At 34.0% G+C, this 12,445-nt stretch overlaps 1 protein-coding gene across 4 annotated transcripts in view; it reads left to right on the top strand.

Annotated features, from left to right (window-relative positions):
• The window catches only part of LOC118200977 (uncharacterized), a 176,589-nt gene that overhangs the window by 55,225 nt on the left and 108,919 nt on the right, over positions 1 to 12,445 (top strand). For all 4 annotated transcript variants that reach the window (XM_085827498.1, XM_085827497.1, XM_085827496.1 and 1 more), the window contains exon 6: positions 7,271 to 7,447. In XM_085827498.1, the coding sequence (XP_085683624.1) occupies positions 7,271 to 7,447 (177 nt within the window). The remainder of the gene's footprint in view (positions 1 to 7,270; positions 7,448 to 12,445) is intronic.

Here is a 12,445-nt window from a genome sequence, read left to right as displayed (position 1 = left end):
TCCGCCCCCAATTTTGATGAAGAGCACCCCGTAGGGGACGTGTCCGAGCGTCTCCTACCTTCAACTTATCGAGAGGATTTTCAGCTCGCCGCATATTTAGAGTGCCTCCATGTCGCACAGAGTGGCTAGCGCGTCGCGCAGCTGCACCACAGGACGGGGCTTGATTCCCAGGCTGTGCAAGGTTGTCTCAGGCTTTCATCCCTTCAATTCAATAAATTGCCTTACGTAAAGTGACTCAATACTTTAAATGTCGCGTATTAACATCAGCTAAGAGAATGGCTAAGGCCGGAATAGTCATTGGTCATCGTCCGTCGCTGCCAAGAATTCTACATCTAAAACATTCAAGACCTTCAATGGGTCGATGGGTCGATCAATGGGTCGATGAGTTCCAAGTTCGCTTGTGGACTAATCACCGGCGGTCCTGCGACACTCTGACCACTTACCCAAGGCATATGCTGATGCACTCCGGAGCCCAAGGTCAAGAAAGCAGATTTCGGGGCACTGCAGCTCACTAGAGCTGTTGCGCCACTGAATTTAGTTGTCCATGCCGCACAGACACTACGCATTTACAAACACTCATGCCTTTTTTGGGATTCGAGCCCGGGCCTTCCGGTACGGCAGTCAGGGTCAATAATCATATTGGAACGAAAATATCCATTTTGACCGCCCTAATATAATGCCAGCCCAAACCATTACACTTCCAGCACCTTAAGATCATTTTATCCTGATGAGGGAGGTTGGTATCGAGTTCCAGGCTCTTTCCAAATACAGCTACGCCGAGAATAAATGTCCAGGCTGAATCACGAATAATCTGTCAAAAGCAAGGTGCTTCACTGAAGTCTGGTCCAAGGCGCATGTCATCTGCACCATTCTTAACTTTCTCTCTTATATTCTGCATTGAGCGGGACGCACACAGTGGATCTCCAGGCATACAGCACTATCTCATGAAACCTTCAGACAACTGTAGAACGTGATACTTGTATTCCAGTAGCAGCAGAGAGCTCATGTTAAGAGCTGTGAAGCTATAGCAATCAAGTGTGGACTCGCTGAAAGTGCCAAATAGCGATCCTCATTTGTCGTTGTGGATTTTGGTCGACCTTGCTCAGACCTTTGTGATATGGGTCCAGTGTCCTGAAACTGTTTCCAGAAATTGCAGCTGACACTGGGCTTAGCCGTATGAGCTTTTGATAGGCCTGCCTCCAGTCTGTAATTTGATAGGCCTGCCATCAGTCTGTCGACAAGTCTTCCTCTCATTCCGTCATCAACAAGTTCGAAGCTAATTATTTTTCTTACACATTATAAGGGTTATTTTAGTTTTCTAACAGTTATTTTAAATTTTGAAACCCTGTCCTTCAAATTTTTGTTTTCCACTTACAATTCCGTACCAAAATGAGCTTTTAATGTTGCGTTACATGTAAATGAGGTAGAAAGAGTACGTAAAGGAAGTTTGGCTTACTTCAGTAGAAGAGCTTAGGAGTCCTTAGTGGTGCGTGTTTTCCGTCAGGTTGTTTCGTTGTTAAGCTCACTACGCTTGGACGTATGTGCTATTGCACGTACGTACGTGCCTACTGATATTTGCTGGTTAATTTAGTCAAGAGCCAACTCTGTTAGGTAATTGTGTATAGCTTCGGCCAAGTCAGTTTAATTTATCATTATATTATATTAGATTCTTATTTTCTTACCTTGAGTTTAAGGCCCAAGTGGAGGCTTTCCTGTAAGCCTAAAAAGGGGCCGACAGTCATTTTTTTGTGTGAATAAAAGGGTATATTAATCCTTGTCCTGACTTTGTCGTTTAGAGACTTGGACTCAGCGATAAGGCGCTGAATATTTCAGTAAGTTCCATTACATTCAGCATACACAAAGTAATTAGGAACATTACAACCTTATAACATTTACATAACCCTTGTAAGAAACATGGCGAATGTCGTAAAGGAGAACGGACACACAATTCACCGAAAGGCCCTCGTGTGCTTATATCATCTCCGTAATGACCGCTCCGCAGGCATGCACATGTACGCTTACATGCATATTTGCATAATTCGTTGGCGTAATTCGTATCTTTCCTTCAATTCTTTTCTTTCTATTAGATATAATTTGAAAGTTCTCTCCATTTTGCACACGATTACATGCAATTGATTGTATTCCACCTAAAATATAATATTTACGAACATTGCATATGCATATACTACATGGCTGTTCATTTTAAAGAAGTTGAGAGTAATGAAAATTTATAATTTACTAGAACATGCAATTTTCTGTTTTGTTATTTTGAAGCAGAAAGCAGGAAAATGATAAAACATCCTAGTATCTAATTCAGAAGTCAAACAACAAAAATCAGCGTTATATTTTCAAATTTTCACAGGACTAGTTTCGATGGTTTTATCGAACCACCATCGTCAGCTGCAAAAGCGCAAATGAACGAGATAGGATATAATGATCAGATAAGATAAGAAAGCCTGGACAGAAAATAAGCTAGTGGTGCCATCGGTTGATGAAAACAGAACTAAAACATAATTTCTTTAAAGGCCGAAGGCAAAGATGGATTGGAATTAGGATCGTTAACTAGAACAGAAAGATTTTTTGAATGTGAAATGCCTCTAGAAAATCCAGTTCTCCAATGGAAGATGTTTTTTGAATAATTTTGGCAGCAGAAAAATTGAAAGTGTGATTTTCGGACCAACAATGTTGGGCAACAGAAGACTTCTGTGTTTCCTTTTTCCTAACATATGCCTCATGTTCCTTGACGCGAAATTTTAAGGCTTTCTTAGTTTCGCCAATGTAAATTAAATCACACTGGCAAGGAATCCTATAAATACGCCAGGAACTCAAATCCGGAATGGGGTCCTTGAGTATGGAACTCGGAATTTTACTGATGGGAGAATAAACGACCCGAAAGATTTTCTTTTCATCAATTAGCTATAAAGTTGCACATATTTTGCAGAAATTTAACTTTCGGGTCGTTTATTCTCCCATCAATAAAATTCAATTTTTCTGCCAAAATTATTCAAAAAACATCTTCCATTGGAGAACTGGATTTTCTAGAGGCATTTCACATTCAAAAAAATCTTTCTGTTCTAGTTAACGATCCTAATTCCAATCCATCTTTGCCTTCGGCCTTTAAAGAAATTATTTTTAGTTCTGGTTTCATCAACAGATGGCGCCATTAGCTTATTTTCTGACCAGGCTTTCTTATCTTATCTGATCATTATATCCTATATCGTTTATTTGCGCTTATGCAGCTGGCGATGGTGATTCGGTAAAACCATGGAAACTAGTCCTGTGAAAATTTGAAAATATAACGCTGATTTCTGTTGTTTGACTTCTGAATTAGTATTTGTTCGGTGTGTTATTGTGTCTTAATCCTAGTATCTATTACAAGAATATAGAGATAGAATATAAAAACTACTTTTTCTCGTTATCCGATTTTCCATTTCCTTGTACAAAGTAAAGGAAGTATTGTAATCACGAAAATTTTCGGCTATCAGATTTGAACGGAAATATCAAATTTATCGTTCCCGGATCCATTTTGACATTTGTTTTGTGATTTTTGTAACTATGGAATTAATTTAGGTAAGGATTTCTTTGTAATTATGTATCAGCATTATGTGTTTAAGTGTTTGGAATCAGATATCAGTTTTACTGAGTAAGGTGCTGTACTTTTCTGTTTATGTTCATTTTAAGTCCGTATTTATTACTTCTCTACATGTATTATGAAAGTCAGTTCGTACTTGGCTAAGATTTAGACTACATAACATTACTTAATGATCAGTTTTATGTATTATGTTTATCAGTTTTAATTTTCATGTATTACCTATGCACTTGTAAGTGCTATGTATTCAGGTATTAGAGATCAGCTTTCTGTATTTCTGCACTCAGTATCATGTTAATTTTTCACTTTAATATTCAGTTTTGTGTGTATGTATTATCCTCTCTGCAAGTACTACGAAAGAAAATGTAGATGCATGGTTCAATTTGTAAAATAACTCCAGTTTAAGTTTGTGCAAAGAACTAAATTATGGAGGAATTTGGTTATTTGGTGATAACAGGTACACAATCTTTTACATGTTCTTACAGTTTACTATGTGCAATAATTTAATAGGTTACGTCTTTACAAAAGCCCAATAAATATCTGACAATTGTGTCAGGATTAGCATCCGCATGCAGACATTTAGCAAGTCCAGAAAACCCACGGCAGTTAATTTTTCAGGCAGACTCCTCCTTTCTTTACTTTATCTAACACAAGTTTCTGTCTATTCTAACAGCATTCTCCACAGTCTTTTGATTGCTTCTTTGCTTACTTTTAAGTAGTCCCTAACAGCATACTCTTTCCTGGAATAACAATATTCAAGCTTACATGTAGACTTTATGAGGCTCTTAGCCGTCTATTCGGCTTCGTTCCCGGAGCAGGGTGGAACAAAGAGTAGATGGTTTCTGCTAGGAATATAACACACTGTGAGGCTAAGGCCAGCTCAGTGGTCTTCCTTGGTGGCGCTCACTCACGGACAGGATAAAGGGCTCTTAATTCCAAACGGACCATGAAATGGATTCAATATGGAATTTTCTGTAACGTCTGTACGTATGTCCTACCGTACGTACGTCTCGCATAACTCAGAAACGATTAGTAGCATAATGTTGAAATTCTGTATATGGGACTGCTATAACACCTCCCTCTTCAGACTATTTTTATACTATGCTATAAAATCTCCTTGTGCATCTCTGTATCTCTGTTTTTTTTTTTTTTTTTTTTTTTTTTTTTTTTTTTTTCCTAGTGGAAACTGTTCAAGCCAGTTTCCATTAGAAAGTCCTCCTGGAAGGCATCCCTTTCTTCTGTGTAGTGCCTTAGGGTGGAACACTTGAACAATAATAATCTATCGTGGACGGTTTTAATGTATTAGTTGGCGGCTTGTATATTACTTAGCTCATCGTTTGGCTCCAGGTTAGCAAACTTGGATAATTCATTGCTGATTTTAACATTTTGGATGGTTTTTTACATATCGAATCCTACATTACAGTAAATTAAAGTAAAATCCTGCCCTGTTGCTGCAAAGATAATATTGATTTAGTAAAGTAATAGAGAATGTAAAGGAAATTATCTCCTAAGAAATTCGAAATGTAATTTAGAAAGAAAATCTGCACAATTGTGGTAATAATTAATTGTAATTTGTAAATAAATAGACTGGAATTTTCAATTAAAATGTATCAGAAAAGAATAAAAAAAAAAGAATTATTCCTGATTTGGTAGAAAGATCCTGACATATCAGTGAGAATTGGAACCATACAACCATTAAGAATTAAAAAAAAGCGTGTTCCATCATCTCGCGTACTTGAACAAATTCCTTTTCAAATTTACATTTCTAGTTCAGTTTTAGAATATTCGAATTACACCTTATGTTTTCAGATACGTGAGATAATTCCCCGACGGACGGACAAACTAATAATTACAACTGTATTCAAAAATAAACATAACAGTCATACAGAACAATGCCTAAAACAAAAATAAGACTAATTTCATTTGATTTCAATTTTTATTATTTTTAGTACGCATTCTCTATTACTTTATTATAAACATGTACATGTACATAATAATCAAATAAATAAAATGGGAATACTCCTATCAAAAATGCCAATTAAGTAAAAACTAGGAATTACAATTTGAAGTTAACATTAATTTCAATCAACTAAGTCTTTTAAGTACCAATTCCTAAAAGTACAAAATTAGAAAATTAAAAAATTAAAAAAAAAAAAAAAAAAAAAAAAAGATAAAAAAAGATAAAAAACAAACTACCTTGTTGCAATCATATAAGATTTCTTTTATTAATAATGCCTCTAACAAAAGTGCCTATAGCCTATCTTGTTTATATTATTTTTGATTGGAAGAGTTTAAATATAATTAAATGAGCCGACGAAAAAAGCAAAACAAAACAGACAAAAAAAATCTGAAAGCTTTCAGATTTTATATTACGCCCAAAGAGGAGTTTTTGACGGGGGTACAAAACGGGATTTGATAAAAACATTCAAAGTCATTTGACGCAAAATACCGTTAGACATTGTAACGTCTTTTCGTTCTATGTTACCAACATAATACCATTAAGAAATGTAAAGAAATCCCGTGCATAAAATATCCGTGCTTGAAGATGATCGCGCTGTTAATGTTATGGAATATTTCGAAATCGTTGAGTTAGTTAATAAAACATTCGCTAACGTTTTACAAAATATGAAATAGATAATGAAACAAATTCCAAATTTATGCTTACATGTGCTCTTATTCAAGTAGAGGACAATGTTATTCAGAATTTGGTGCCTCTAGGTGCCGTTGATTTTTCACAATGCAAGAAATATACATATATTCATGCAGGTTCTTCATTATTTAATTTCTTTAAATGTAATGCAGGGCTGTAATATTCGGCGGCAACAATTTGAAAAGTAATTCAGACTTGTATAGTGATCCAATACAAAATGCCAAAACGAAATTAATAACCCTTCTGGGTTAACGCCCATTTGGGCTAATAAAAAAAATTTTAAATATAAATTTTTTGTACACCAGAATGTAAAAGAAAATCGTCCTACTTTCCTTTTCTTTATATATATATATTATCGTTTGTCATTTTTACTTTAATTAGTTTTATATATATACATATATATGTATGAGACGTACCAGCTTTAGTCCGGAATAAATAGATTGGTGAAGAAGTATAGCCGTAGTTTAAATTATCAGACGATAAGTTTAAAAAACAGGATCCATTTATTATTGGTCGGGAGAAATAGCAGTTACAAAAATCCTATTTCCGGAGTAAATAAAAAAGAATTACTAATAACTTTTTGTATGAAGTTTACTGCATCGTTACATTAAAGAAAAGACACCGATATTCCTTTGAGAGTCCTTTTATAGCCTCTGGAAAGGCGGAGCTTCCAAGAAATAACGTCAGCCATTCCAAGTCGCTTTAAATATCTCCAGAACATTCTATAACTGTACGTGTAGAAAAGGCGGGAAAAACAACTTGACTTCGGGGCTGTGGATTTAATTCCACGTACTTTCAAATAAGAGACCGTCGCCATTAAAAAATGAAAAGAACATACAGTTAGAATTTTAAGTGTATTTTTGACTATGGAATTTTATTATTACATATATATATATATATATATATATTATTTACTTAATACTGCAAGAGCAGTTTACAGCACTTTAATAACTTTTTAAATTCATTCTTTTGCTCTAAGTAGAAACAATATCATAGAACGTAACATTTTAAACAATATTTTCTATCTATAGATACGGAATCAAAGATCCAAAATTTAACAGAAGAATGGCGAAATGCACTAGCCTTCTTAGCCGCAGAAATAGAAGAGCTAAAGCAGCAAACAGCTCAATCTCATGACACGACACTTTGGAAGAAGGAAGATGGAGAAGAAGACATTGATTTAGATATATCTAGGCTGAGAATTGGAGGTAAATATGCTCATATTTAAGCAATGCATGATTCATATTCCAAACAATCTAACAAAATTCCCTTTTCATTCAAAATTTTAAATAACGCCAGACATTTCTAGCTTAATGATATAAGTGAAGGTAATATTATTATAATAATTTTTTACTAACCGAATTTAAAATGTAACATAACTATTTAAAATTTTATCTTTAGCTCCTTCTCAAAATATGTAAAATCTCATACTTGTATTTAAGGAAACATTAACTATTTAAATTATTATTAAAGTTAAGTTAAATATTTTACTATTCTAAAACTAAGCGTTTTAAGCAGGAATATACTTCTCTAGTTCCTATTCAAAATATATGAAATCTTTCAAGACAGGCGAAGGATAGAGTTTGAAAGTTTAATGAATATGACTTCTAAATTACGAAATTTTAATGAATATTTAATTATGTTAATTTAGAAAGGAATGTTTTATAAAGCATACATTTAAAATGGGGAATGGACTAAGTTTCAGTATTTTATTATAGGTGTCGCTTGGGAAAGTGTTAAAATTTCCTTTTAATATTCAGCGTCGTATAAGAATTTGCATATATAATTTACGACTCCTTAAATTTTGAAAATCGGTTCATTATTTTCCGAGTTATAAGCTAAAATGTGCGAAATCGTCTTATTTTGCAAACATAAATATACATATTTTATGAACCTCATTCAGTCTAATTAAAAAAAATTAAAAATTCATTTCCATGGAATGTTTTCTGCCAAACCTGAAGTGAAGACGACACCCGTGTGCTTTGCCTTACGTTAAATAATCAAATGCGATCCAAAACTTTCATTCCAAAAGAACTTCAAAACATAGACTATCATTTTAAACTATCAAGGACTATCATTTAAATTTAGTTTTTATTTTTCGTCTTCATAGAAGTATTTGCATATTATAATTTGTGGCGATTTAATTTTGTTCTGTCTTCACATAGTATATAAATATACTTTTTTTTTGCCGGATTGCAAAGTACCCCTGAGACTCTGATGCCTTGCATTAATAAGCATTGTATATTTAGGCTTTATTGATTCTTTTTTATTTGGTAATTTTTTTCTTACAATATCAAGCTTAATTTTTACAATAAATTATCATATTTTTTTCATTTTATTTTTCATTCATACGTTTTGTATTTACATTTTCGACTAATATTTTCACTTTTTTTCTGTTCACTGAACTTTTCGAGTATCTAACATCTGTTGTAATAAGTGCATGTGACACAGTAATAAGCAATCGTAAAGATTTGCTGTTTCTGGTCCAAGATGGTGCTGTTTCTGGTCCAAGACTTTGAAAAGTGGAAATTTTTGACTTCAGTGTTGCAGATTAAGGGATTTCGGATGGAGAGACAGTCTATCTTCATTCTTTCTGTCAAATTGCCATCGAATCAAGACATGAACCGTTCCAAGACCTCAAAAGGACGATGCCAACTCGATGTCATAGCTCTTGTAGTATTGAGGGACTACGATAATCTCATGGTGGTGTTGACAAGAGTGATATGTTGAAATCTTTGTACAACAGAAATAGGAAAAAAAAAGTGGCACCACCCCTCTTTTTTAATTCAGTTTTGGAAATCACTCTTTTTATTCACATAGTGTGTATTGTGACTGGTAGAGAAACCAAAGAGTACAGGAAGAAGGCAAGCTTTCGTAGACATAATGTAAACCAGCCTCGTTCGCTTCAGGCGACTTTCGAATCGAAGTCAGTATGCATTGAAGCAAACGCGCAGGATGCTGGCGAAATTCATTCTACTTGAAATGCTAGTTAAGTATGAAGCATAAATCTGCTATTTGAAAATTAGTTTTTGCTCTTATTTATATACGATTCTTTTTTTATTTAACAGACTAATTTTTTGAATTTTTTCTAATTTTTCTAATTTTTTGAAATATTCTCATTTTTTTCTGTTAACTGAACTTTCCGAGTATCTAACATCTGTTGGAATAAGTGCATGTGACACAGTAAGAAGCAATCGTAAAGATTTGCTGTTTCTGGTCCAAGATGGTGCTGTTTCTGGTCCAAGTTGGTGCTGTTTCTGGTCCAAGACTTTGAAAAGTGGAGATTTTGACTTCAGTGTTGCAGATTAAGGGATTTTGGATGGAGAGACAGTCAATCTTCATTCCTTCTGTCAAATTGCCATCGAATCAAGACATGAACCGTTCAAAGACCTCAAAAGGACGATTCCAACTCGATGTTATTGCTCTTGCAGTATTGAGGGACTACAATAATCACATGGTGGTGTTGACAAGAGTGATATGTTGCAATCTTTGTGCGACAGAAATAGGAAAAAAAGTGGCACCATCCCTCTTTTTTTCTTCAGTTTCGGAAATCACTCTTGTAATGTGAGAACATAAAATTCTCACGCCGTTCAGTTTATCTTCATCGCTACTGCAATCATAATTGCTGGACTGCCACGTGCGCCGCATGCATAAAAACTGGACAGACTGGTTTTTCGATCTTTGTTTCTGCTGACGACGTTTCAACCGAGTGTGTGGGGCCTTTCGGCCTCACACATCTCGTCCTCGTATTACGGAGCATCACTCACGTCTCTCTGCTATTTTATTTTTCCCTGAGTGTGATGGGAAGATATGTTCCATTTTCTAAAAAGTGCACGATTTAGTGATAAGTATTTTGGATGGAAATTAATCTGTCGTGATGCGAGACCAAAGGTAAACCTACATCGAATGTCTGAACTGTGCAGTTCCCAATATGTGTAGACCTGTTTCGTCAACCTCGAGAGAAGCCGACCGTATGCTCAAAGAATAGAAATGTATGATAAAGAAGGGTCCTTTCGTTTAGAATACAACCACTTCACATAAAATAGTGAAATTAGAAATCAGTATTGAGCACTGTACCACCGATGTTCTTAGATTAATAAGTCGGATTCTCTATTTGCAAAATAGACGGTACTCGTGACACGCATGTTTCACATATCAGTTTTGTGTTTCTAAGATCTTCATGATGATTTTCGTATTATGTGTTATATATTAATATTCAAGAGAAGCTTTTTTTAATGAAATAAATGTGTGATTAAATGATTCTACAAGTCTCATGCATGGGGGTTATTGGGTAAGTCAACCATTTTTGTATTCCTATTATTAAATTGGCAACGCAATGTACTCCACTAATTTTCAGGCTAGCAAATTTTATGCAGACATGATTTATATTTGATACTCTTAGTATCACACCAGATTAGGAAGTCACATTTTCAACACCACATTCACATAGAGTGTATTGTGACTGGTAGAGAAACCAAAAGGTACGGGAAGAAGGTAAGCTTTCGTAGACATAATGTAAACCAGCCTCGCTCGCTTCAGGCGACTTTCGAATCGAAGTCAGTATGCACTGAAGCAAACGCGCAGGATGCTGGCGACATTCATTCTACTTGAAATGCTAGTGAAGTACGAAGCATAAATCTGCTATTTGAAAATTAGTTTTTGCTCTTATTTATATACGATTCTTTTTTTTATTTAACAGACGAATTTTTTTAACTATTTGATAAATGATTCCTATTTCTTTAATATTTCTAATATTTAATCTTTAATAATTTTCTGTATTAAATTATGCTTTCAATTCTAAATACCTGTGGTAATATATTTCCATAAATAAATTCCCAGATGTAATATTTATTGCTATTAAAAAAGTAAAAAACATCGTGAAGTGTAGCGGAAGGCAAAGAGAGCAGTAAGCCTTCGCAGTGGTCACTCTCCCACATACAGACTGCGTCCTTGACTGCTAGGTTTTGAGTGACCTCTCAGCTGGCGAAGCGTCAGAAATGCAATCAAAATTAAGACATAGGGAAAAATCACCGCAAGTTCTTATTAATAAAAGTGCAACTTAGGATTAATTTAGTGCTTCCGAAAATATTTTCGAGCTCCTCATTGTGCAAAGGAATTCGATAAAATTTTTATTCGAATTAGTGTTTTTAACTGTTTCGGAATAAGATTTAGGTTTTAAGATAGGAGCATATTTGGAACTGCTTCTAGACGTTATTTTGTTGTTATCAGGAGGAGGTTTGTCCGTTTTGTGCCTAACAATATTAGTATGATGAAAACTGATGGATTTGATGAAGTTTGATTTTTAGAAATTTTGAGCAGCCTTTCTTAAAAGTAAGACATAGAATCTGCATTGCATAAGAAAACTCAATACTGAGATACTTTCAAATGTTTCTGATTTCTTGAATAGTCTGGGTTATAATTTTAAAATAAAATGTTCCAATTCATTTTCTATTTAGTCTTTCAATGCATGCGATTATTTTATTACCTTCTCATGTCTCATGTCATGGGTTATTAACGAAATTAAAGCCTCTTAACCCTCTCGAACTTAACCCTCTCGCTGCATACTTTTTTTTCATCAAAATAGGTTCAAAAATTGCGTATTTTTTTATTACATATTTCAAATCTACATATATTTCAGAGTTAAAATATACAAAATTTCTTTTATAAAAGAAGTTTTTTTTTTTTCTGCATACTTTTTTTTTATCAAAATAGGTTTAAAAATTGCGTATTTTTTTATTACATATTTCAAATCTACATATATTTCAGAGTTAATATATACAAAATTTTTTTTGTAAAAGAGGTTTTTTTTTTTTCAATATAGAATTAGATCACAGAAAAAGGTTGTCAGAATACTGAAATTGAAGCATAATGATATAAAAAGAAAATTTTGAAAATTAATATTGCTTAAATTATGATTTATTTTATAAAATACAAAGGTAAAACATGTATGCTAATGAAAATATTTGCATAATGTAATATTTTGCATATCAATTTTGCACTACTGTGGAACGTTTTCAATAGAAACTGAATTTTCAGATTTATCACTATCTTCAGAGGAATCCGAGAAATTCTCATCAGTTTCACTATAACTATCTTCAATATACTTGACAGTCAGAATCAGAGTCAGAACTACTATCAGTGTCGGAAATATAGGTTATATCATTCGCGAAACGCTTCGTGCCATACATTTCTGAGCTCTGAAAAGC

Source organism: Stegodyphus dumicola, chromosome 12 (genome assembly GCF_044657685.1).
Source record: "Stegodyphus dumicola isolate Sdum_Otavi_A_Nest chromosome 12, ASM4465768v1".
Classification (NCBI taxonomy): Eukaryota; Metazoa; Arthropoda; class Arachnida; order Araneae; family Eresidae; genus Stegodyphus; species Stegodyphus dumicola.
Note: the sequence above shows the minus strand (reverse complement) of the source record. Positions and strands in the feature narration are given on the sequence as shown.